General features: G+C 43.6%; 1 protein-coding gene across 2 annotated transcripts in view; it reads right to left on the reverse strand.

Annotated features, from left to right (window-relative positions):
• The window catches only part of NKD1 (NKD inhibitor of Wnt signaling pathway 1), a 179621-nt gene extending 152477 nt beyond the window's left edge, over positions 1 to 27144 (reverse strand). Inside the window, exons 1-3 of one of the 2 annotated variants that reach the window (XM_075008564.1) lie at positions 26908 to 27144; positions 26750 to 26782; positions 26400 to 26542 (exon numbers count right to left, since the gene is read on the reverse strand). In XM_075008564.1, coding sequence (XP_074864665.1) covers positions 26400 to 26542; positions 26750 to 26782; positions 26908 to 26932 — 201 coding nt within the window. In that variant the 5' untranslated portion in view covers positions 26933 to 27144. The remainder of the gene's footprint in view (positions 1 to 26399; positions 26543 to 26749; positions 26783 to 26907) is intronic. The other variant, XM_075008563.1, reaches the window with a different exon arrangement.
• Between the last annotated feature and the right edge of the window lie 505 nt (positions 27145 to 27649).

Genomic DNA, 27649 nt, shown 5'->3' on the forward strand with positions numbered 1-27649 from the left:
CACAAGTTCCCAGTATGCCACTGTGCGCCCCCCCCCCGCCAAAAAAAAAAAAAAGCAATAGCGGGATGCAGAATCTCAGGTTGGACCACATAGTTAAATAGTTTGTTTGTTTCAGGGGGCGGGGGGGGGCGGTTTGGCAGCCACTGAAAGAACGCTCTGTCCAGTTCTAGACTCTGTAATTCAAGAAGGATATTGATAAATCTAGCAAAGACTCTAGCAAATGAAGCTAGACAAATTCTACCAGTAAAAGTAGTCCTGCAGAACTTAGTAACTACATCTACCACACCATGGCCGCGTCTACACATGCACGCTACTTCGAAGTAGCGGCGCCAACTTCGAAATAGCACCCGTCACAGCTACACGTGTTGGGCGCTATTTTGAAGTTGAAATCGACATTAGGCGGCGAGATGTCGAAGTCGCTAACCCCATGAGGGGATGGGAATAGCGCCCTACTTCGAAGTTGAACGTCTAAGTAGGGCACGTGTAGACGATCCACGTCCCGCAACATCGAAATAGCGGGGTCTGCCATGGCAGCCATCAGCTGAAGGGGTTGAGCAACGCTCTCTCTCCAGCCCCTGCGGGGCTCTATGGTCACCGTGGGCAGCAGCCCTTAGCCCAGGGCTTCTGGCTGCTGCAGCTGGGGATCCATCCTGCATGCACAGGGTCTGCAACCAGTTGTCGGCTCTGTGGATCTTGTGTTGTTTAGTGCAACTGTGTCTGGGAGGGGCCCTTTAAGGGAGCGGCTTGCTGTTGAGTCCGCCCTGTGACCCTTTCTGCAGCTGTTCCTGGCACCCTTATTTCGATGTGTGCTACTTTGGCGTGTAGACGTTCCCTCGCAGAGCCTATTTCGATGTGGTGCTGCCCAACGTCAAAGGTGAACGTCGACGTTGCCAGCCCTGGAGGACGTGTAGACGTTATTCACTGAAATAGACTATTTCGATGTCGCTACATCGAAATAAGCTATTGCGATGTAGCGTGCACGTGTAGACGTAGCCCGTAAGATACAAAAACCTTGGAAACTATCATATGGCAAGAACAGAATTTATGTCATCTCAACAATGTCAGAGCTATACATATAGTCCATCTTCATGTCTTGACTAATTTACTGCAAGTTCTGTTCCACAAACAAACATAAAAATACATTATCTGTTCTCCCAGCAAAACAATGCCCACCTGTTAGCAGCTACCTTTTAGCCACGGATGGCTTCTGCACTGCATTCTGTTTAATGAATGACAGTAACCAGAATAAAAGCCTCCAATGCTCAGCTCTGTTAACAGCTTCAAGTTCTTTGCAACACTTCCAAGAAGCCACATGTCAAGGTGATACCGTACGTTGGCTTGTCATCAACCTTCTCCTGCCCCTTCCCACATGTGGTTTCTCAGTTTAAGTGACCTCTTAGCTGGTGCATCAGCAACATCACTACCAGTCCCTTTTAATTATTCAGTCACTTTCAAGGCCAAAATTTTCTTTGTAATTTGTTAAGAGAATTACAATCCACAAAGCAGGGAAATATACCCATCATTGCATTACTTATCTATGTACTAGTTAAAAAGCAGTTCTGCACTGCATACAATTCAGAATATACTTCTGAACTTAGATCACAGCTAACTCTGCTTTGTGCCATTTGCTTGGGCCATGTCTTCAAGGAGAAAAATTTCCACTTTCAGTCTCTCAATGGAAACATCATACAGAATACTTACCAAAGGGAACAACCTCAATTATGGTCTTGTCTCCCCTATACAGCAGGGATTGATCCACCAGCCAGCGAGTTATCACATCTAAATAGGCACAATAAATTGATCTCCAGATTTGTTCCTGTATATGCTAGTGTTCCACCTAACTGAGAAGCGTAGGCATCATAGACAGAAGAGCAGCCCCATTTGACCTTATTACAAACAAGGTGCCACAGTCAGTACATCAACTACGTTATCTGCGTAGCTGAAGTAGATTGACGACACAGGAAAGTATAGATAAGGCCTAAGTTTTAGCTCCTTGACTAAAACAGACGTGAATTGCAGCACTAACCAGAAAGTCAAATCACTTTACCTTTTCAATGGAAGAGCTTGAACTGCACAGGCCTACTCTGAAGATCTCTCTCATTAGCATCATATAAACTAAAGACAGAAATACATCTCTCTGTAGATACAGGCTCTTTCTTTCACACAACAATACCTTCTGTAGGATTTATTTCAGTTTTAAAGCAAAAATGGGTTCTCTTGAAAGATTACACTTCTCTTGAAAGATTACTCCACAACCAAAGGCATTTTCACTGCTAGGCAGTTTTTGCTAACATTCAACCTATATTTCTTAATTTCATTTTATATTCCAAGTCACACTTCTTTTGTTGCAAACTCACTTCTAATTTGCTCCCTTCTTTCACTCTGATGTTTCTTTGAGTACTGTTGCTTCCCAGGTTATGGACTAGCTTGCTTTTTAAGATAATTCTCCATTTCATTATTTAAATAACAAATCTCCTTTTTTCTAATTGCTTTAAGCCCCTTTTTATCACTTCTCCATCCTAATTGCACTTCACATCTAGTTTAGTATATCTGCAAATGTCATTAAATGTGTTACTTATTTCCTCCTCCAAATTTTTCATGCACAGATTAAGTAAGTAGTACCTACCCTAAAGGCCCTGCAGAATGCCACTAAACGCCTCACCCATAGTCTGGTATTTAAACACTTACCATGATCTGTTGTTTATCGTCTTTCAGTGAATTTTCAGTTCCTATAACAAAGTTCATACCAATCTGAATTAAACTTTCAATAAAGATACCCTGATGTACAATATCAAATGCTATTTTTACATCCAGATACAAACACATCTACAATGTGCCCCCTTCCCTATAATTGTATTATTCCACAAAATCTGGCAAGCTGCATTCTTTGTTGAGTCCCCTTCAATAGTTATATATTCACAATATTGGTTCCACTATTTGACTAAAAATAAAAGTGCAGTTTATGGAACTCCTCTGCTCCAGATCCCTCCTCTCCTCTTAACTGAAAACTAAAAGACTGTGGCCACACTTGGCCAAAACTTTGACATGGCCATGCTCATCCAATTGATAGAGTATTTATAGAATTACTAATGAATATACAGTACCAACGACAATTAACTTCGAAAAGCCCTGAACAAATGGGAAGCTACTTAAGAATGGAGAGGAAAAATCTGATACACAGTTTGGCTGTGTCTACAGTAAGACCATGCTAATGGCCATTTCGAAGATTACTAATGAGGCGCTGAATTGAATATTCAGTGCCTCATTAGCATTAGGACACTTCTAGCCGCGGTGCAGCTACACAGGGATCCTTTTCGAAAGGACCTGCACATTTCGAAATCCCCTTATTCCATTCACCTGAGCGGACTAGGGGGATTTCTAATTTTGAATGGTCCTTTCGAAAAGGACCCCCATGTAGCCGCACCAAGCCGCGTGCGTTCGAAACGGGCGCTTTTGAAGCGCTGTGGCCAGAAGCTTCCTAATGTTAATGAGGTGCTGAATATTAAATTCAGTGCCTCATTAGTAATCTTCAAAAACTAGTAATTAGAAAACTTCGAAAACTAGAAAATCAGTGATCTTCAAAATGGCCATTAGCATTTCAAAGTTTTGTCTTAGTGTAGACACAGCCAGCTGTATCAGATTTTTTCCCTCCATTCTTACGTAGCTTCCCGTCTGTTCAGGACTTTTCAAAGTTAATTGCCATTGGTACAGTATATTCATTAGTAACCCTACAAATACTCTATCAATTGGATGAGTGTTCACGTTTCCCAGGAAGTCTCTCTGCATTACCAATGAAACCACCTTGCTTATCATCATCATCATCAACAACCATGGGCTCAGTGCCCGTTGGTGTCTGATGCCTCTCTCACTATTTGCTTCTGTCTTTCCCTGTCCAGTGCAGTGGCTTAATTTCTCCAGACTAGCTTGGCTCCAATCTACTACATCATCTAGCTTGCTTTTGAAGACTCATTAAAAAGGAAAAAAAAATGGTAGTGAATGACTTCTTACCAGTCCTTACGTGCTTTCAGTATGTGCACGCCCACCAGATCTAAACCTCTCTTCCCACAGAACTAGTATAACTGAAAGGGCAGAAGCACTTACAGTTCCACTGAAGAACAGGAAACAGCCTAAATTGGGTGGAGAACGGCCTATTCAGGGTAATGAATCATGAGAGGAAACCACAAGGTTTTAGGAGTTTATCCTGGTGAACCTTGCTGTAAACATTCCAGACAGTAATGGCTGCTCTGTCTCTACAAGGTGTCCAAGGGCATGTAACCAGGTGGCATTATTCTGGACTCCATCTTGGGATGTCAGGATTTTCCCACAAATTGAGTTTAAGACAAAAAAGGTTCCCACCACGCGCTAAAGCTAAAGAAGGCGGGGATTGACATCATCGGGGGTTCTTCACTCCCCATATATCACCTCCTTGAAACACCTGCAGGACAAAGACTGACCTGGTATAAGTGCTAGACCCAAATTAAAATGATTTCTAGCCTGTGTATGAAACACCTGGGAAGTCTCAGCTGCAAAGCTTGTGCAGTGTGTGCCTCAAAAACCTACAAGTCTACCTGTACCATGAGTTTGGGTGAGAATCTGCTATATTCATGTCCAAGCTATATAGGATGTGTTAGATTGTGGTTTTGTTGATTTGTTAGGTAATCTCCTTTGATCCTTTCACAATCACCTATAAATCAATTAAAAATCTATTTTTGTAATTAATAAACTTCTTTTATGTTTTAATTTAAACCAGCGAGTTGGAGTGAAGTGCGTAGAAAATCGTAACTCAGGGTACAGAGGCAGCTGCACGTTCACCTCTGTGCTGGTGGGGGATGAAGTCTGTGAACTCATGCTGTACAATTTCCCTGTGCCGTGGAAGATGGTATAATTCTCAGTTGACGCTCAGGAAAAGGTGCCAGCCTTACCCCTGCTGAAGTCTTTCTAGCTTTGGTTCATGCAGTGGCTGGTCAGAGAGGGGTGTGGATGGTCTCCATCCTAACCTGCGTAAATGCTGGTGAAAGAGTAGGCCTGCAGCTTATCACAGCAGGACACTGAAAGAGGAGCCCAGGCTGGTGTGTTAGAGGGCTTAGTAGTGAGACTCCAGTGGGAGCCCATCACAGTGACCAAATGCTAAATATCAGAGAATCAATTTACAGTGGTGTCTGCTATTGAGCCACACTATACTGATCTCCATTACACAGCTCTTAATTGTAGCGATCAGGGTCTACTGAAACCTGTTGTAAAATCCCTTGTGAAAACAGACATCAAATGCCTGATGGGCATATGACCTCATCACATAATCATTGAACATTTTCACACATTATTATCTTCTGCTCAAACTAAGTCTAGTCCAGGATTATATGAAGCGCTGCAGACCTGGCCAGATACAATAGGTGATATCCCACAACGGAGCACGTCTGGAGCTTGACCAACTGTTCTTGCTGCCAGCTCATGCATTCATGTTTCACACTCACTCATAAAGCGCTACAATTTAATCCAAAACTCCACACACATTTAAAACACCAATAGACAACCATATAATGTATTTCTCAGAAGAAAACTTAAACCAGGATTTTCCAACTGGATTTGCATGGATGGATTCTTGAATCCACAGGGAGTCCTGCTAACTTCAATGGGGTTCTGTGCCAGTGAAAGGGTCAGCTCACACGGACATGTGGCAGGATCAAGTTTAATTAGCAAAAAAAGAACATTCAATTTTCAGCTTAATGTTTTTTGTTCAGTTTCTTAATAAACTGACTAGAAGCATTTGTGCAGTGGAGCACAATGTGCTACAGAAGCTGAAGTCAAAGCAAAGAAATAAAATCCTTCTCAACAAAATGACATTTAAAGGTAGGACACCTGTCTTATATTTTTTTCTTTTACAGGATATACAGGGAATGCAGTCTCATATTTTCACTTTGACAGACTAAGCACAGAGAGACCATGATTTTTACCCAATGATTTATACTTTTCTTTTACAAATATCTTGTATCTCCCTGATAACTAGAGACAAACTCAAACCAAAACCACAAAGACGGAGAAAGTTTGGATCCAGATCTGAATTTCACAGCTCGTGTCCCAGCTCCATTCTTAGTGATAGCTGGGAAATGCTTTTCAAACTTCTGTAGTATTTACTCCACGCACAAGAACTGTGGTTAATATACATCTCATGGGGTGTATTTTGTTTAGTTCTACAGCCTTTGATTCAAAGTCTACATTTAGCTGCAAAAGAGAAGCGAAGACATGTGGCCTGATTGAGGCCTTCCTGCTCACGAGGTCATTTACCTTAATCCTGCGTAACTTTATTTGACTCTGCACAACATATATCATTGGCTGTACAAGAAGTCATTTATATGTAGTTCTTTGCCTTTCCTTAGTCACAAGCTGGGAGTAGTGAAGCCTAATGGATTTCCAGTGAACAATAATTTGAGGAGCTGGATAGTAAGTATCAAGTCCATCCACAAAAATTCTTAACCACTAGCCACCCGGGGCAGAAGTGCTGGGACCAGGGACATGCGTGGTGCTGTCATACACCCCTGATTTAAAGTGGTTTCTATCACATATGGGATTTACAGTTTGGTTTAATGGTTCTTAATACCCCAACTGTACAACTGTTCCAACACCCCTCATCATCATCAATAACCATGGGCTCAGCTCCCGTTGGTGTCTGATGCCTCTCTCACTATTTACTTCCATCTTTCCCTGTCCAGTGCAGAGTGGCTTAGTTTCTGTAGACTAGCTCCAAATCAATCTACTATATCACGCCCCCATTCTCTGTGGGGTCTGCCTCTCCTATTGGAGCTGTTCATTATGCAGAATACCACGGTCTTGATTTTTCATTTGTCATTCCAACACCCCTGGCTGGGGTCAATTCCCTCAGACATAATCAGCTGAGGAGTGTGTTCCCTTGTTACTGTGGGCTATATTATGAGTATATACTCAGCACAAAGCAAGGAATCAGCTTACTGCTCTCCCGTCCTGCAGCAGCCTGAGATGGAGATGGTGACTCTCTGGGACATAATCTTCCTTCTGGTTTTTCTCACTGCCTGTAGTTGGGCAGTCGCCCCACTCCTACATGGAAGGGGTTAAGAGAGGCTGGATGGAGCCTGTGCGACACCCTGGTCAATTAGGAAAAGGCTTAGAAGTAGCCAGTCATAGGAAAGCTTGCTGGAGTAGCTCTGTATATAAGAATCTGCTCAGCAAAGCTGAGTCAGTTGATTCCTGACCAAGGAGGGTACAGGACTGGCTCCAAAAAGGGGAGCAGAAGTGCTGGCTAAGGGAAGCTACGAAGAAAGCTCCAGCCTGATGCCTGCCAGACTGCTTGGCCAGACACAAGTGCCAGTACGGTACAAGGGATCACAGGGAAAGGCGGCCCAGGGAAAAAGTAGTAGTAAAAGGAGAGAACAGGAGGGCAGGACAAGGCTACTGCCAGTGTCCCTGGGCTGGGACTTAGAGTAGTGGGTGGGCCTGAGTCCTGTCCCTTCCCCATTTGTACTGCACCTAGCCACACTAAAATGTAGCCATTATGAGCTGTGGCTTGTCCCTGAGGGGAAAGGCTGCAGCTGGCCACAATTGTGGGTGCACTGATCCATGCTGCTGAGTGCCCTGGAAGAGTGTGATAGACTGAAATGGGCCCTGCCGGAAGGCAGTGTCCTGAATAGGACACCACAATGCTCCAGAGACCAAGAGAATGGAGAGAGCAGGAAGCAATAGATGGCACATCCTGAGGGTGCCCTGCTGAAGAGCTAAGACCTGAGTGACCAGCAGGAGGTGCTATGGTGGTGAGTCCAGCCCCAATACACTGTCTCAAGGACGGAACAAACAGCACTGGGTCCACACACGGCATATTATACACTACCTGACATGGTTTGCCACCAGGTGGCAGACTGGCTTCCCCTAGGATTACCATAGATCAGACTCCCAAAAAGACTACCCTGGGAGGAGGGGAGGATGGAGGGGTTACAGTTTGGAGTGCTGGAGGAGGTACCTGCAGCAGGGAGGATATGGAGGCAGCGTTGCTTGCACAAGCCCAGAACACAGTGCTAGCTATCACAGCACCTCCTGTGGGATCCTTTCCCAGGGCTGGAGAACACAGATGTATGGTAACCCTAGCTCCACCAACTCCAAACTCATCTACAGGGAGAGTCAAAATCAGGCTATACTGAACCTGTGTCCCCACCAGCACTGATTGGTGTGGGACTTGGTGTGGTTAGCCAGCATCAGAGGATGCCTTTTCCTTATTCTCTTTCAACCCCCTGCTAGCCAGGCCACGATGCGGCTATTGCACCATGTGGTATTTAAAGCACGTTTATAGCCACAGAGACCTCTTCTAAAATGGAAACATCTAATTAATCTGTTTTGCAGACACAAAATAACTGGGGTGGGGGAAACAATCTGAGAAAAAGGAATTTACTGGCTCTCTGTCAGAGGTCTTTTTCTACGTCCTCACCGAGAAATTAAAAAAATGCAACACAGATCTCACGTACACAGTTACAAGTACAATAGCTTCAGCCACATTGGCTGCACTCTTCAAAACCACACATTTCTTGGAATAACATCATCCCTATAATACAATATTCATCACAGAAACCATCTTTTACTAATGCACTGAAGATGCTATTAACTCCTTTACACATGAAGTTTAACTTTCCTGAGCTTTATATAAAAACAGGGCAACACAATACACATACAAAAAAAAATTCAAGCTTTCAAGTCAAGATGGGAACATCACTGATGATCACGCCCGTGCATATGTAGCATAGACTTGCTTGACAATCCGCAGGTAACAGACAGAATGATAACTAATCTTCAACACCACACATTTAATTTTGATCCATGTTAGTTAAAAGAGCAAACATCTTCTCAAGCAGAAAATTAAGTAACAATGACTAAAAAGCCTTGGAGTATCCACCTCTAGCTGTCACTCAACATTTCCAGACATACACAGTGTTGACACTTCACTGTGGAATGCTCGGAGGAGGGGTATGTGCTAATTAACCTGGAAACTTGGCTCCACTTTCAATACTGGATAATACAAAAGCTCACTAGCACTGGAGGCACAGTTCTCCTCATTATAAAGCTTTCCATTACAAAGCCATTCCCCAGACAAAAGGCCACTGCTCTGACTCACAATTCCACTTCAACTCATTGTAAACATTTTGACATGTATTTCACAAATACTCTGTCTCCACTGCTCCCAAGAATAACCTTAGGGAGAGGGCCATTTCATTGTTTAGTGAACACTACTGAAGGGTCATCTGCCCACAGCTTAAGGCCTGCCAGCATATCAGAGTTGCTTTTGCAATCACTGATGAAATAGCAAAATGTATTTTTTTTCACTCCCATGGGTTATGCCCACATAGCCCCACTGAGAAATCTCATTTATTGTTAACTGTCAAAAAGAAGAGCTTTCCTTTCTTCCTATATTATTTCATCTATTTAGATGTACGCACATAATGATAAAGAAAGGACCTTAGACAGCAGGTACCTTGCCATATCATAAATACTCAACCTCACTATATTCTTACATTAAGCAGTACAATTCAATATAACTTATACCAGCACATCTTCCTCACACCTTATCATTTCCTCCCCCATAGACTCCCTCGCACATTACCATGGACAAAATGAAACCGCAGCATCCTGTGACGGTCACCATATTCTAAAGAGGCCCCCAGCCCTACCACATAGATCAGCTTCAAACACCCACCCCTCTCTTCTTTACATAAGTGGGTCTTCAGTTTGCGCATCTCCGCTAATCTCAACAGGGGGTCTCAGTGGTCTCTCAAGTGCATACAGACTCACACATTTAGGGCATTTCTTCACCGCAGCATTAACGCAGGTGGTCAATACACAGGTTAGTTTAGCTCTGGTAAGAGTGGCCATACTGCAAAGTCAACCACGAGTGTGTCCAGCTAATGCTAACAACCACCACCTAAATGGTAAAACTCTGCATCTTAATTTATCTATAAATGAAGCTGCTGTAAGCAGGACTATTAGAGACTTTAGAAAGTATCGCTGGCATGCAGGCTGCACAGAGGTCAAAAGGCCAAATTTCTGCACTTCCCATCAAAGATAGCTGACCCCTGGTCTAACCCTTTCCATAAGCAACACTGCTCAGCTCTTCTCCCTGTACCTGGAGCTCTACATCTCACCCAGGACAATGGGTGCTTCTTTCATATCTTTGTCCAATGCACTTTTTTTAAAATGGGGAAGTGCTAAGTTGAAGACAAAGTGAATCTCCTGTCATGCTTATAAACAATGATGACTTCATACTATATATATAAGCAATTTTTAAAGTAGGAAAAACATAAGGTGACAAAGAATACAGAGAAAAAATCAACTAAAAGAAAATCCTCTCCATTTGTTAAATGTTTCTCTCTAAAAATCCTTCAAAAACTTCAACAGCAAATCCACCACTTTGCTGATGCTTTCGAAATTTCACCCAAAAAGGATCTTTAAAAAAAAGGAGAGAGAAAAGAAGCAGCATAAGAAAAAGGAAGCAGAGAAAATATAATGGAATATTTCCTACTAATTAATTAGAGCATCATTAGTGTGATGGTATAATGTCCACTTGCCCTTATTAATTGATTTAGTTTTGAAATGCTTAGGTCTTCATTACTGATTGCCACAATGACATCCAATTAAAAGCCAACTTAAAACACATTTTCAGAAAAAGATGTTCATGCAGGCAAATGCAAGAGCCTGCTGTAGTACCTCTGTGATTTCCATTACTGCTATTAACATTTAATACAATCTTTAAATTCCAATGACTCTAGTCACAGTACAGTAATTATAAAGTATCTACAATCAAACAGGGAACACTTTGAGCTTCTTGCCCTTAAAACCGTGACGTATGAATGCCAAACTGCTGTGCAGAAAGAATTTTTTAAATGTTCATTTTAAAAATGCATTTCTCGCGATGATGGTGCAGTAATAGCAAAGTTCCTTTGTGTTAAGAGACCAACAGCCCTTCTTACAACATTTCAAAGCAGCAGCTGACTTTGAAACTATGGGTTTACCCTGGCCTGCTGCTCTAAAATTAACCAGACTAAACCTGTTGGGAAGGCTCAGAGTGATAACTACATGTTAGAGCGTCAGATCCTGTAGACCACTGCTTTCAATGGGTATATCATATACGTGAGTACTTCTGGATCATCCCTGAGATGCAAATTTAACTAACTGGGTATTAAGGGCAAGACTGAGATATACTTACTCAGAATGGCTACGTCTACACGTGAAGCCTACATCGAAGTAGCCTATTTCGATGTGGCGACATCGAAATAGGCTATTTCGATGAATAACGCCTACACGTCCTCCAGGGCTGGCAACGTCGATGTTCAACATCGACGTTGCGCGGCACCACATCGAAATAGGCGCAGCGAGGGAACGTCTACACGCCAAAGTAGCACACATCGAAATAAGGGTGCCAGGCACAGCTGCAGACAGGGTCACAGGGCGGACTCAACAGCCAGCCACTCCCTTAAAGGGCCCCTCCCAGACACACTTGCACTAAACAGCACAAGATACACAGAGCCGACAACGAGTTGCAGACCCTGTGCATGCAGCATGAATCCCCCACTGCAGCAGCAGCAGCCAGAAGCCCTGGGCTAAGGGCTGCTGCACACGGTGACCATAGAGCCCCGCACGGGCTGGAGAGACAGCGTCTCTCAACCCCCCAGCTGATGGCTGCCATGGAGGACCCCACAATTTCGACGTTGCGGGACGTGGATCGTCTACACGGTCCCTACTTCGACGTTCAACGTCGAAGTAGGGCGCTATTCCGATCCCCTCATGAGGTTAGCGACTTCGACGTCTCGCCGCCTAACGTCGAAGTTAACTTCAAAATAGCGCCCGACGCGTGTAGCCGCGACGGGTGCTATTTCGATGTTAGTGCCGCTACTTCGAAGTAGCATGCACGTGTAGACACAGCTAATGAGTCATACCTTACTTCAGAAGTAGTCCCCATTGGGCATCAGCTGGACCACTCATGTCATAAAATACCATTCAGTGTGCGCACGGTTCTCTCACCATGACCCTACATATTCCATTTGGTTTAGTAATAAACATTTCGTAAGTTATTTAACTTCTCTACCACAGTGATAAAATATTCATCAAAATTTTAAATTTTTACACTAATCAACTTCATTAGCCCATTCGTTCTGGTTTCAAAAGATCAATTCAACAATGATAATTGCTGCTTCAGTGGAAGAAGAGCTGACCCAGCACAGTACACGTCAATTTATCCACAAAGATACGTCTAGGGCTGATCCTAGCCTATTAAAGTCATCTGCTAGACTCCCGCTTAGTTCAATGAGAGCTGGATCCAGCTGGTGTTCAGTTGCCTATTTCTGTCAGGCTTTAAAAAAAAAAAAAAAAACCACACATTTCAAAAGTGGACAAGGAAAAGGTAATGGACTTCCCTCCCCCAAACTCTTTTCAAAAAGAAAAGAAAGCGAAAGCAACATTCAGAAACACTCAGATTCCTAAAAGTAAATTTAAAGAAAATGTTGCTGGAGGAAAAAAAAAAAAAAGGAAAAAAAAAAACCACGCTACTGATGGAGTATTTTCCATTTTCTACCTGTTTGTGGCTTGGTCCCTCATTGCACACTGCCCATTTGCAGATGAAACTCTGATTAAAATAACCAAATTCATGTTAGCAGAGTGGAAGCAGGAATGCACACAAGTTCTCTCAGTGATGACTAGCATAGAACCTACTCCTTGAGCTTTAACTTCAGAAAGAGGCTTTTGAACTGAAAAGGCTGCTGTGTGGGGTTTTTTGTTTGTTTGTTTTTTGTTTTTCCATACACGCGCACACACACAAATTACCCTTTCATTTGATGTCTATTCTAGCTCTTACTTAAAAAAAAAAAAAAAAATCAGGTTAAGATGAAAACTGCCCACATGACAAGTTTGTGTTTACAAGCTTAATAGCAGGTTTCATTTGAACACAGGTCAATGCGGCTCTAAGAAAACATCACATACCAAAAATCACACATGGTTAGAACACATCACGAGCAGAGAGGAATTGTGGACTCAGTCTGTGAGGCACCGAGCCAGTCTGAGAAGCCCTTTGAAGTTAGAAAAACATCCTCTGGTCAGAGCACATTTGTGAAGCTGTGGGACAGGCGCTTTAAACAACATTTACTCTAAGATCACCTGTGGTGTACTGGTGGATAGGCGCCTGTGTAGCTTTAACAACATAACCCTTTATTCTCCAACCAAATCACTCTCTCCAAACTGTATCATATCAATAGTGTACAGTCCAAAGTACTTCATGGCAATGCCTGGATCATACAGCTCACAGGAGAACATCACTTCAGGAGATACATTTGGGCAGGTACAGTTTATAAAAATCTTACTGATAAACAGAACATCATTAATGAATGAAAAACATTCTTTTATCATCTGTCAAGATGGCAACAATTGAGAAGCATAGGAGCCCACCAGTGCACTAATGGAATCCACACTGCATAAACAGAGGATACAATGCAGCTTGCTAGACCCCTGGAGAAGTTGCACCCAGATACTCTGGGGACCGCGTTTGTTTTGGCATTATTTTAATACCTATTTGATGCCAAAATCTTCTTTCTTCTTCTCTCCAACCCGAAGAGGAACCCAAACATCAGACGAACCTCTTCTGAACCCTGATCTTGCAAACTGAGCCCCTAGCTCACGCCACAGATTGTAGGCCTATGAACTTCAAAGGCATCCTGCTCAGGCGGCAGTTTTTTGAATTGGATCAACTCCCCTTTGCTTAATTCTGCTCTCGGTCAGAGACAAACAACCTCATCAGGTTGTGCTGATGTCATTAAAACCAAATTTCCCCCTTCCCTCTTCATTTTAAAAAAAAAAAAAAAAAAAAAAGAAGAAGACAGTTCTGTGCTTCTGGCCCAATTCTGCCCTTAAACATGCCTGAGGAGCAGGTCCCCCTCCAATCCATGCATTTGCACTTACGTAACTGAAGACACCACAATTTGAAGAGACAACTAATTTTTGGTTCTCTCTTTATTGTGGGTATACAAGGGCACTATTTCAGGACAGTGAGTGGGGGAGGCTACAGCCACGCATACGGCGAGGCTGCCTGCTCTTGGTCCACTTCCCCTCCCTTTCAGGGAGCGAGGTAGTCAAGGGAAGGGAAAGAAGAAGAGCAAGCCGTGTCCCCATACATGTGGCTATAGCTGGCCCGCCCCCACGTACCTTCTGAAATAGCACCCTCGTTGGGTATACCCTAATCACGCCCTTCCTGCAGCACCCCTGCACAGTACTGTCTCTACAGCAAGGATAAACCAGAGGTCACCCTCCTTGTTTATAATCTGCTTGGAAGACTATGAAATTAAGGTTTTCCTCCTCTACCAGTTTGCCCTTCTTCATCTGGGAAGCGCTCATTTCCACTTTTTTAAATCCAGGGAGGAAACTGTGTTTCAATTCCTTGGCTGTGCACCAATATATTACCGAGGTAGCCATCAGAAACCTTTATTAAAAACATGGACTAGCTGAACAACAGCTACTGACACAGGGCTAAAAAGAGACCTCAATATTTTTGTGGCTCCCACAAGACATTACCCAACATTTGCTGTTTCATTTACTGCCCAATCGAAGGTGCTCCTCATGGAGTATCTTTAATTCCATAGCTCCCGTTGTCCCAGTTCTAGGCCTCTTGGCAAGAATCAAAGGGTGCCACAGATTAGGAATAAATTGTACTGGTAGAGATGTACTTTGGGCATAAAGTGAGTGACGTGTGCTCATAAGCTATGCATGGCTGAGCTTACAGCTTAGTATTTAGCCCTGTCCTTTTTAAGGGCTAAATACTATCTCTGGATAAGAGTATGGGGTAGCCATAGCATTTCAAGAATACTTAGCAAAGCTAAATCTGCCCTATGGCTGGCATTAACCAACATTTATTTCATCCAAATAAAACATATCCAAAAAACAAAACAAAACAAAAAGTTAAACCAAAACATCTTTAAAAGGCCAGGGAGTAAAGTCTAATAATCTGACTAAATTCCACTCTGCCTCCTTATAATCTCCTATGTACAGTAGACGCCCAAGTTACGTGAGGGTTGTGCTCCTGCATGTAATATTGCATACCTTGAATTTTGTGCAAATCCCCGGTGGGTGGGGGCTCGATGGTATCCAGGCAGAAGCCTGTCTCCCAGCTCCCCTGGTCTTGCAGGAGCTGGGGGAAGCAGGTTAGAAGCTGCACCGCAGTAGCTGTCTGCCCGCCCAGCTCCCCCAGATGGCGGAGCTGGACAGGCAGACAGCTGTGGCAGAGAACCTTCTCCCTAGCTGCTGCCAGCTGGGGAAGCCGGGGGCTGGAGCGGGGACCTGTGCTCCTTTCGATTTGCACTTAACTCACATTACCGCAAGTTAAGCGCAAATCGAAATCGTGCTTATTGGGGGCTTGCTGTAGCCTCAAGTGGATACAATCTCTCTCCTCAACTGTTATGCTTAGCATCAGCTACTGTATGCTACCATGCTTCAATCCATCAATAGCTACATTTCCATGGATAGTGACTAGCTACCTATAATCATTACAGTAGTAATATATAAAAATTGCTACCTAATATTCTGTGCCATTTATTAATCCAGAGCAAACAAGTTGGTATGTGCCTTAAAATCAGCCATGAATTTAAAAAAAAAAAAAAAAAGTTTATTATGGATATGTGGAAATGTGGGTGTGACCCATTATGAAAAAATATCCAAACTCACTGAACTTCAAAAATTAAAAATGTCAACCTCCAAGTCATTAAAATCACGAATGTGATGTGTCCATAGGCTGTTCCCATTGCACTAAATAATACTGTAGTAAAAAGATATTTTAGATCTCACCAGCAAACCCTTATGCCTGATTATCTGCACCTACAGTGTCTTTGCCACAGTCTTTACTGAATTGTCAGAGCAGTGACTCAAGCAACCACCACGGTTGGGAGGAAAAATGTTACCTCTACAGGATTAGGGCAAACATGGGTGGATGAAGAAGCTATTAGCCTATCCATTCTACTCCTCCATCCGCACCAGCTGATACTGCAAAGAACCTAATCCAACGGCCTTTGAACTCACTGAAGTTAAGAGGAACTTCACTGGGTTTGAGATCAGTCCTGAAGGGCATAGGAAACGAAATGTGGAGGTTTTCAAGATTATGTAAAAAAGACTTGCCCAACCCCAAAAGTTATTTAAAAATATAACTATAAAAATATTTTATTTAAGGCAATTTAAAAGACTCCTTTAATACATGCATCCATATTAGGAACAAGTCCTTGTACACAACCTTTACATAAACAAACAATAGTTTAAACTGGGATAACCAGTAACGTTTTACCCTCAAAACAAAATTAAATATTCAGCATGACTAAATGGGGGACAGTATTTCCATGGGAAAATATCAAAGTATTATTTATTTTTCTGTAAGTACTTGTTTTGAAAAGTATTTCCTCCCCATCTGGTCTTAGGCTAAAAGCCACAGTCGGCCTTTAAACAGTGTGTTCACTTCAGAAAACTATGCAACTTCTTTTTTGAAAAGCAGAAGCATATGAAATTATTTCATGCACCTTTCATATAGAAAGTTTACAGCTGACCATAAAGAAATAGGCAGGCTCCCAGTATAAACTTGCTGGGATTACATCAAAGACCTTCCTCTAGGATTAGATGATTGATTTCTTCAATGCTTTTTAGAATTTCTTCCAGGATATTTTGGGTTATTGCCTTAGAACTTGCTCAGCTGGAATGACAGATATTCTCCTTGCTAGATTGTGATGTTCTCTCTTTTAAGGGAGAGAGTGTCTGTAGCATATACACACACGTACACTGTGTGAGCAGGGAGAGACAGAGAAAGACTTGGATAGTTCACAAACAATATGATTATTTGTTGTTTTACAAAGAGAGAGGTTTATAATGGAGACAGCGAAACAGGCTTAACCACAGTATTTTACACAATCCACAGATTGCCTTTTAATCTTTGAGCCCACAATCCTTGTGTTCCTTGCTTTGGAAAAGCTGTCACTGAAGTCAATATGAGATTTTCCTGGGTCAGGCCCCATATAGGCATTTGTGCTGTACATGGCAGTTTTGTATGAGACTTAGTTTTACACTCACTATCCTTTTCATTTGTCTTAGTTACTTTTCCCTCTATAGTATCAGAGAGGTAGCGAGAAGAACAAGAAGTTCTGTGGCACCTTATAGACTAACAGATATTTTGGAGCATAAGCTTTCGTGGACCAAGTCCCACTTTGTCAGATGCATGCAGTTAACCCTTGTGGAACTATGGACTTTTCCACCCAGGGCAATAGGAACTAGATGAGACTTTAGCTCTCACTAACCTCTTTTTGGAGAAACAGCAGACTATCTCTGGCAGCACCTGACACAGATTCCTGCATCCTTCTTCCTCCCACAAGACAAATCCAGCACCTCTGAACCACACCTAATACGCATCAGACTGTGGATCAAAAGAGCCATGTCCGCTCCCAAACCCCATTCCTCCTGAAAGACAGCACTTTGTACTTTTACTTCCCCACTGAGCGTTATCCCCTTATTTTATACCTCACAGCACGCGTGGCTGCACCCAAGATCAAACAGCCAGGCACGATTTTCCTCCACCGATCTTCAATCTCAGAGTTATAATTTAACGGGAACCTCAATACGCTTAATCCTTTAAAGCTGCCATAGTAATGGCCCCAAATGCATTAAATTCCATCATAAGCAGAAAACACAAAGGATTTCTTAGGATGGACAGCACACAGATGGCACTGACCACGTAGCAATCCCTCGAAGAGCTAACATTACATATGCTGCGTACATTTGCTGGACAGAAGCTTGACGTTATACGGCAGAAAATGTAATGACATTAGAAAAGTTTCATAAATTAAACTGTTCAGAATAAAAGCATTACCCTTTTCACTTCAGAGGAGATGCATAGATTCATCAGGGACTCAGTGACACTTGCCTCTGGTGAACAGCTTTAAATTCAAAAATCGGTACTAACCCAAAGCCCGGGGTGTCAGGGCCAGTGTAGAAGCTAGATGATAACCACACCAAATTTTTCAAAGGGGACTGCTTTCTGCATCCATTATTTTTTAAATGTACCTTCACCAATAGTGACTATAAACTGTCATTTGCCTAAGCACACAAGTCAGTAAATTCATACATACATTTTAGACGATGGATGTAATTACTCACACACGTTACTAGACAGGACTGAATTTACACACAGAGTTGAAGCGTACTGTATTATATACCACAAAGTCTAAGACTCTCAGTCTGAGTTTTCACTCAGTGTAAATGTGGTAATTTCACTCAGTACAAATGTCGGAGAGGAGAGAGAATGGGGAAGAGAGGTGACATTATAAAGAATTGTTCCAAGATATTTCTTACATTTCAGTATCAGCCATTTACCTTCCTACCAAGCTTTGATGCTAACATTCATGAAGCATAAACCATCTACAGGCCAACTGGTGGGAAGTATGTGGACTGCACTTTCTGTTTTGCTTTAAAAATTATCATTGAACAACAATTCCTCTCCATCGGGGGGTGGGGGGGGTGGGAGCAGGAATCAACCCTTACACAATTTCATTTCTCAAGTGACTCCTTTCTCTTCTGTTCCAAACCCAGTTCAAAAGCAATCCCATTCAAGTCAACCAAGATCATCTTTGTAGAGATGCCTACAAACACCCACTCACTTAGCTCCTCCTGAGTCTTATTACAGATATTTTTAAAAATGTAATTCCAAAATAACAAACTAATGTATGGAAATGCTCTTTCCATATTCTAGAATCACATAAATTTCTCATTTTTGTTGTATGCAAGAAGAATTAGAATAAAAACATGGAAGAAATTTACATTTAAGACAATATAGAATATATAGGGTGACCACATTTCCCTATTCCAAACACGGCATACAAGAGGGGAAGGGGGCTCTCCCTGGCCAAAGCTGCCAAGCAAGTGCATCTCCCTGGTTGCCCCATGCCATGGGGCGCCAGAACGTGGCTGCTTCCCTACAGGGGAGCTCTGCAGGGACAGCTGCCTCACAGAAGCAGAGGCCAGGGAGCGGTCGCTGTCCACACCATGCTACCGGCTCAAGAGCAAGGTGTCACCCTGCAAGGATGCTCCCTGGCTGCCCTGTGGGGAGTGGGGGTACGGCTCCCTGGCTGCAGGGGACAGCTGCAACTCCCAGCTGCCCCACATCTCTGGGCACCAGGAATGGGGTGGCTGCCCAGCTGGGGACCTCCACGACTGCCCCAAGCCTACGGGCACTAGCAGTGGGGCTGTCACCCTGCCAAGCATGGCAGGACTTCCCTGGCTGCAGAGGATAGCTGCCCCAAATCTCAGGGCACTGGCCATGGGGCTGCCACATGCCTTGGGATGCTGCTGCTGTCCTGCCTCAGGGACTGGGCTGCCTCTCCACAGTGGTCTCCCCGGGTGCAGGGACAACTGCCCCACAGAGGGGCTGCCTCACACCACTGAGGCACTGTGTCCCCCTTAAAAATCTTAGAGTGGGGGACAAAACACACTACCCTACCCCCACCACCATACCCTGCCTTACATCTATGGCAGGGCCCCTGGCTCCCTCTCCTGCTGCTGCCTGTGCTGGCCAGTCAGTATATGCTGCATGTGCTGTCGGGCCAGCTCCTGGTTGAGTTTACCTGCAGCTGCGCTGACTTGGGGAAAGGGCAGCTCAGCAGGGGAGTGAATATACAGGACAATTCACCATTTTGTTTAAAAAAAAAAAAAAAAAAGGCAGGATGCCTGCCTAAAATATGGGACTGTCCTGGTGAAGACAGGATGGATGGTCACCCTAGGAATATAACACATCACTGTTTTGTCTCATCCTAATTTACATAGGAAGAGAACACATTCCATAAAGCAGCCCCTCTATTTCAAGAGGGTTAAGCTTGTACAAAGACAGAAGTGTTCTCTTACTGGAAACAGTAAGTAACATAACCTTCCCATGTCACTCGGATTTAGGCCTCCCATATATACTAAACAGGATATATTTCATCAGTATGAACTTCAATGTCGGTAACTCCAACTTTGATTCAACAAGGTTTGTCTGCAGTGACTACACGGGCCACTTAGCTTTCCAATTAACATCCCAAATTGACAATGCACCACATTTAATTCTATCTCCTATCTTTGAAACAAGCCCGGACGAAATGTGGCCCATCTCCCAATCACCTCCTCCATTGAGCTCAAGCAAGTCAACTTTCTGATTTCATAACACAAAATATTTCATTTATGATTCTCTTCATATGTCAATTTAACCTCCAGCACATAGCTTTGAAACCATGTGAGGATGTCTAATGCTTTCCATATGGTTACTGCATTGTGGCTTTTAATTGTACCAACTGGTATCATTCAGGGACAATTCCCTTGGAATCCAGCTCTCTGTTACAATACTGGCAAACTCACTAATCTCATCACCATGGCACTAATACTTGCAGAGATTCTTGGACTGTTAGTGTTCATATTGTAATTTTTTCAAATCAACACTGTCAAGGTGAACTACGTGTACCAGTAATTAAACTGTCTTTGTTGGTGGCAAAATCTCAACAGTACTTAAGGTCTTCCCTCCTAACCCTTTCACTGTAAAGCCACAAGTAAATTTGTTTTGGTCTACAGCTCTAATCCGGCACTCTCGGGACCTGACCGCTGCCAGGTGAAAGAACTTGCCAGACCACAGGAGGTCAATGTTGTCTACCACATTATCAACACTTCCCCTGCTTACGGGGCTCTTAGAAGACTGCAGGGGTAAATTACAGCTAAATATCAGCACAGAACGCCGAGAGCCAGGACTGGTGACTGAAAACAAACTTTCTGGGACCACAGGAACCCCGGCCACATCCATGATAAGTGGTCATCTAGTTACATGTTCAACCTCCCTTGGGACCTGAGCTTTCTCAGACAGGGATTTTGCCAGATGAGGGGTGGTCAGTTCTGCCTCCGTCCCCAGCTTCAGCCCCTGGACTGCCCTCCCCGCTATTGCCATGGCTTCCCAACCCTCTTTCTCCCTGCCGAAGGCTTCCCAGCTGCCTGCTCCAGCTCCAGCCCCAGCCACCCCGAGCCACAGCTTCATGCCTGGCCCCAGCTGTGGCTTCTAGGGGCATGGCTTTCCGCCTGGCCCCGAAGATAAGCTGCTGTGAGCTGCCGCTCCCCAACCAGGGGCTGTGTGTGCAGCCCCAGCTGTGGCTTCTGCGGGTCAAAACTTCTGTGCAATGAGCCACTATTAGCCTAGGCTGCCACAGTTGCTGCTGCTCCTGGCTCAGGCTCCATGGTTGCTTCTGGCTGTCCCCTTGCCACCAAACCAGCTGTGACTGCCCTTCCCTGGGCTCCTGCATCTTGTCTGTCTGGCCCCTCCTCCTCCCAGCCCCCAGCCTCTCTGTCCTGCAAGATCCATGCCTTGCCTTGTTGCCGGAGGAGAGAATGCCATATTAGGGAGTTCTAACCTGCAACTAAAATCGTGCCGGATTATGGATGTTGCCAAACGAGAGTGTTCCAGATCAGAGAGGTTCAACCCGTACTATACCTGACATATGTCTATTTAATTACTCACACTCTAGCACTACCTAGCACTTGTAAACCCACTGGTAATTTTAGCCAGTTTCTCTAAGACAATATAGTACTTTATTTACAAAATGCCAATAATGAAGTAGAACTATGTGCATAACTAACAGGAGGCAAGTTTAAAAAAAAATTTAAGTAGTCGCACAACAATATGGTAGACAGATAATTTGTCTAATCGATACATATTTATATTGCTATAAGATGAACCTCTGTAGCCCAGCACCATTGGGATCTGATTGGTGGTGATCCAGAGAATTTGTTGGACAGCGGGAGGTCAGTATTGTCTAGTAGTATTACCAACACTTGCACTGTTTAATGGACTCTTAGAAGATACTTACAGGTAAATTAGACCTAGATAAAAGCAAAGAACACAGAGCCAAGACTGGTGGCTGTAAACAAACTTTAAGGAACCATGGTAAACTTGGCCTCACCTACAGTAAGTAGTCATCCCGCTAACTAAAATCATGCCCAACCACAGATGTTGCCAAATCAGTGAGCGCCAGACTAGAGAAGTTCAGCCTGTACTACAAGGACAATAAAAGGTCACCCTCTCGAAACAGAGTTCTGGTCAAAAGAGAGTCTCCAAAAATATTGCTAACTAGTGTTGAAAAATCTAGCTGTACCATTTTAATGGCTTTCAAGACAATGTGAATCTGGACTTTAAATCATAAAATGATTTTTAGGACATGTTTTCATTCAGCAAACCTGACCTATCTATGTGTGTGCTATGCAGACCATCTACGTAAATATACTCATGCGCACTTACACTGTTAAACAGGTCAATCTTAAAAACAACCATCCTGTTAGAAGAGTATCGAAGCTGACACTTTGCGGTCTATTCTCTTCTCAAACAATGCATGGAATGCCCATTAATGTCAATGGAAGTTACAGGCATACAACATATGGAAAGCATGCCCACATCTTAAAACCAACGATCTCTCTTAGCATTATGTACTGCAACGTTCCAAGCCAGGGCGTGCAGCTCCCACTGATGTCAGTAAGAGCAGAGCATTCACATCAAGCTGTATAAAGTCTTAACAATGTACCTAATCTTTTGTAGTTCTCCCATCATAACAACTTCCAATTTAGCTCAGTGAGTACCAGTTTGTTTGGGATTCATACATGCAATTAAAACTGACAGATTTTTCAATTTAGGATTCCAGTTTTGACGAGACACTCAAGTAAGAAACTAGTAAAATTTGTCATGGCTTTGAGGATAAAAGTAAACTGAATTCAGCAAATGTTTTATTTTAAAAAATTCCCTTCTAGCACAGAACTGATTTTCACATTTAAAAAATTTCAAATCGTGGTGGTCTGCAGAAATAAATTGCGGTATATTCATCTCGTTTATATTTACAAGTGATAAAGAATAACCCACTCAGTGATGGGAAGATTTTCCCCTTTTTTCTTCCAGCCTTTAGTTAACTCCTTAAAAGGAGCAACAAAGATGTTTTCTGTTTTCCTAAAAGGCTGTTACTATACAACCTTAGTGGCTTCAATTAGCATTAAAAATAAAAGATAACTTAAGCCATCATCCTTTCAATGCATGCCACATTATTGCTTTTTTCTTTCACTGACTGTCATGGGATGGGATTTAACCCCAGCCTACACTGTAATTAAAAAAAATTTAAAGCTCAGCAGCCCCTGCTGGGCAGGTGTCAATGCTTTAATGAGATCAGAGCTCTCATCCCAGAACAGAAGATTGTTTGCAAAAGTGTATATTTCAAATGCAGTTGCCTTGCTCTTCTTCGTGCTTTCACCCAAACCTATTAATATGAGATCCTTCTCGGGTGACTGATGAATTTGACAATAGTTGGACACAAATTAGTTTTCTCCTCATGAATACTGGGGAAACAATAAGCTGAGTAAAGCTTGTTCAAATCAGAAAACGCTTGAAATTACAATTCAGTAAGAGAACAGCTCCTGAATTTCTGAACCTTGTCAAACAGTTCAAGAGTCATAGTTTTCACAAATAATTTTCCTCAACTGGTTTATGAAACTCATCCAAACACATTCAACCTTCTATTTTAAGTGAACATACTAAACTTTGTTTTGCTAATTTTACACTGTTGCTTTAAATCCACTACATTAATCCCCATGATGCAGTGTCAACTTCCTTAGATGACAAAAGTGAAGCAGACCATTTTTGTGGCCCTGTTCCTTAGAAAATAGTCTGCAACTGGCTTATATCCTAATATATATGTAATACAGTGTCAGATTCCTATACGATGAACAATTTTTCACTAGGATGACACAAAACTTTACAGCACAACACTTGAATGAGCTCAACAATCATCAAAACCAAAGAGAAGATGCTTAAAATTATATAAAATCAGGTTCAAAACATGAAACAGATCAACCATCATAGTTCTTTTTAGAGATTCCTATGAGAAGAGGCTCCATAGTGCACAAAAACGTTCCTGGAGCTACTGATTTTTCTCTGATGTAAACTCAATTGCATATTTCCCAGAATCCACAGAGTCTCATCTCTTTTTGATCTACTCCTACCACAAACCACATCAGCATGTGACTTTTCAGTAAAATTATCATTAAAATACAATTTTTCACTAAAACAGGTTTTGAATGGAAAACAAAACTTTCAACCATGGCACAAGCACGAAGAAAAACCTTTAACTGATTCATGTATAATAGTCCAGTATTGTTTGGGCACGTACAACTGTTACATAGCAGTCCATGAAATGGATTATAAACATTAATCAGTTCTACATCTTGAAATAAATTAATAACTAAGATTTTAGGCTGCAGTCCACTTGATAGCTGAGGTGAGTGGACTAAAATGATCTCTTGAAGTTCCTTGTAGTCCCGTGTTTCTAAGATTCTATGATATATTAGTGTATCAGTGGACCAAGACAGGTCTTAGAGTTGGTCTTGCAACTTGGCTCCATCACTTTTGTCAGAATGACTACACATACAGCATATCTGTTTCTACTATAGAAGTAAAACTATCTCCTGCCATATTACGTGAAAGTCATATTTTAAGGAACCTTAAAGCAACTGTCATGGTCCTCTTCCAGCAGGGTGCCAATCACATTAAAACAATTAATAGGCAACAGGGCCATATATACAGGGCAAGAGGCCATCATTATTTTGAAACACTGCATCAAACTATATAAGGATGTACACTCAAGAGAGTGCATTAAAGCACATTTCTAATTAACTAATTCTAGAGGACAGTAATAAGTCTGGATAATTTAGCTAATTACAGGATTTTTTTCAATAAGAAAAAACAATTACATTTTATTACTTTAAAACAATTACATTTAACTATTACATTTAGAGCTGAATAAACCTCATGATGTTAATAGTTTTGCAACTCTGTCAAAATATTATTGAGTTTCATAAAATTTATGCTAGAATTTGTAAGGTTTTTCATGTAATTTAAACTTCTGTTTTCTTCTTGCATTTGATTTAAATTTGAAACTCTCCTTCCTAAACAAACCTGTGAAGTCTGGGTAACACACACACCTCTCATAAGTTTGCTTCACAAAAGTGTGTTGACCTGCAGAATAATTACAGGCAGAATTACTATATTCTATGTGTTGATACAAATTACACGCACACTATTTTGAATGGGACAGTCCTTCTCCCAGTGTCTTCTCATCACATTTTCTCCAACACAAAACTCGATGAAGTCAAACACCCAAACCAATGATGGCTGGGAGAGTTTAATAATGAGAAAAATTAATTTGTCCATCTATAATAAATATCTTATATGGCATCTTACTCCCTTTACTGTGCCCCCAATGATCTCCAAATTATTCCCACTCCTCTAAAGAGCTTTGTGTAATCTAATTAATCACTTTTACTGTTAGGGAAGGTCTCATCTGTATTTCAAAGACCCTCATGCACAAGTGTAAGGTGTTAAGACCCCAAAACAGTCTCTTTTCCATTAGAGAGTTTTCACATCTCAAACAAGAGGAAAGGTAAAGTTCAGAAGTTAAGTAAAAACAGCACTATTTATACAGAAATGAGACTCAAAAACATTGAACTTTTTTGCAGGATGTTTGGTGATGCTGCCCTGGCTGTGGTTTCTGACCTACAATCCTGCACTGGCAAGAACAGATTCCAGTCTTCTCATCTCTCAGGTTACTTTTCCAATGACCCAGTTTAAGGGATTGATCCAAAGCACACTGAAATCAGTGGGAGTCTGTACACACCAATGAGCTTGGGATCAGACTCTAGCAGTATCTGAGAATCACTGTCTTGCCTTTCAAGGGACAGCATTAAGTAAGCCACTTCCAAGCCCCCTCTTTCCCAAACTTTACCTGGAGGATTTGGGGTGAGGTGGGCTCTACGCACTTCTCACAGGCACCATGTGCTCACAGAGGAGCTGCGAAGGTGCACGCCCAAAAACGCCTTCAATGGAGGAACAGTGCAGGCACATCAGTAAACAGCACATTTGGAAAGTAGTAAAAAGGCTTTCTCGGGGCTCTGCCCTCCTGAACGCCCCTATGTGCCGCAGTAACTCACTGCCAGGTGACAGGAGCTTCTCCTGGTCGGGTTTGGTAGCTGGGCGTGTGCCAGGGGATTCTGTTTGTTCCTGTTTGCAGTGGGTCTTGTCCTAATCGCCCTGCTGCCAGACTAGGCGGGCAGGTGGCTGTCCTTCTACAGGCGCTTCTGCCAGGGCAGAGTTTGGTCTGGGAGCCCCACCTCACCAAAGGGGCCCAAGGCAGGAAGCCACCCACGGGGCAGCCCCTAAAAGCAGCAGCTGGGCAGGGAAGAGGCGCGCACCGCTAGCTGGCCCGGGGAAGGGAAGGGAGCAAGGAGCTTTGGCGTGTAGCCCCGGAGGGGTGTGGGGGAGGAGATCCCTGGAGACACTGACATACCCGGCTGCTGGCGAGCCTGCAAACAGCCCTGTGCTGGCAGCCTTGAAGGAGTCCCGTGCTGCTGCCCCCGACGTATTTCTGCCTCACCATCCAGTCCTCCAGCCCTTTCCGAGCCAGGCAGGCGTTCACCGCGAAACTATCCCCTACGGGGAGCACAAGAGACAAGGGCACACGCGTGAGCTGCGCACCCACGGCCGCCGCCGCCCGCCCTCGCCTGGCCCACGCCGCCCCCAGCGCGGCACCTGGGGCAGAACCGCGAGCCGGCCCCGCGCTCCCCAGCCCCCCGCGCGCCGCAGAAAGTTGGAGGGGGTGGGGGGAGAAAGTTGCGAGCGATAAAGAGCCATCCCTACCTTCCGGGCTTTCTCTGGGCTTACACACGGCAGCTGGGCAGATCCGGGGGGAGACACAATAAAGGAAGAGCATTAGGCACAGTATAACAATCACAGCAACCGAGCACGAGCGCCGAGGAGGGGAAGGGGCTGGGGCGCAGCGAGTGAAAAGGACTAACCATGTTTCGAGTGAAGTTTCCCCATTTCTCTGCATTGAGCTGCACTTGCGACTCATTGGACTGTTCTCGGGGGGCGGGGGGGGTCATAAAATCCCAACGCGTTTAGCAATCCATGTGCTCCGCTTCCCCCCGGCTTCACCGGAGCAAAGCTCGGCTCCCCCTCTGCAGCGCGCCCCGGCGTTCCGCCCGCTGCCGAAGTCTTTCTCCTCCTCGCCTCCTTTCCCAAAGCCAGAGGCGGTTACAAAAGACCTTACTTCACCCACCAGGGAACATGATTGACACCTCATTGAGATTAGACCACTTGCAGGCAGCCGCTGGATTTCTATTGGGCTGAGGCGGCACATGAAAGGGAGGAAAGAGCCTTTTGGAGTCTCAAAAAAAAAAAAAAAAAAAAAAAAAAAAGGAGCAGCGGCTCCAGTGCATTTCACTTCCAGCCAGGCACAGGCAGCAGAGCACAGAGCCACAGAGACAGCCCAGGGCAGGCAGGAGGGGGAGGCCTCTTTCTGAGCCCTGAAACCAGTTGGCCAAGGCCCAGGCACTCCTTCATAGAGCACCCTGAAGCAACTTGGGGCACTGGCCTTGCTGCTCCAGACAGTGGGCTTCCCGTCCTGTGCCACTGTGAGCTGGCTGTCTCCTTCCTCCTTTTATTTCCCCTCAGAGCTGAAAGAGGAAAATACACATCCTCTGCCAGCCCCTGGGTATGCACATTTCAATAGCGGGTGACTGGTGAACTTGACAGAGT

Source organism: Carettochelys insculpta, chromosome 14 (genome assembly GCF_033958435.1).
Source record: "Carettochelys insculpta isolate YL-2023 chromosome 14, ASM3395843v1, whole genome shotgun sequence".
Taxonomy (NCBI): Eukaryota; Metazoa; Chordata; order Testudines; family Carettochelyidae; genus Carettochelys; species Carettochelys insculpta.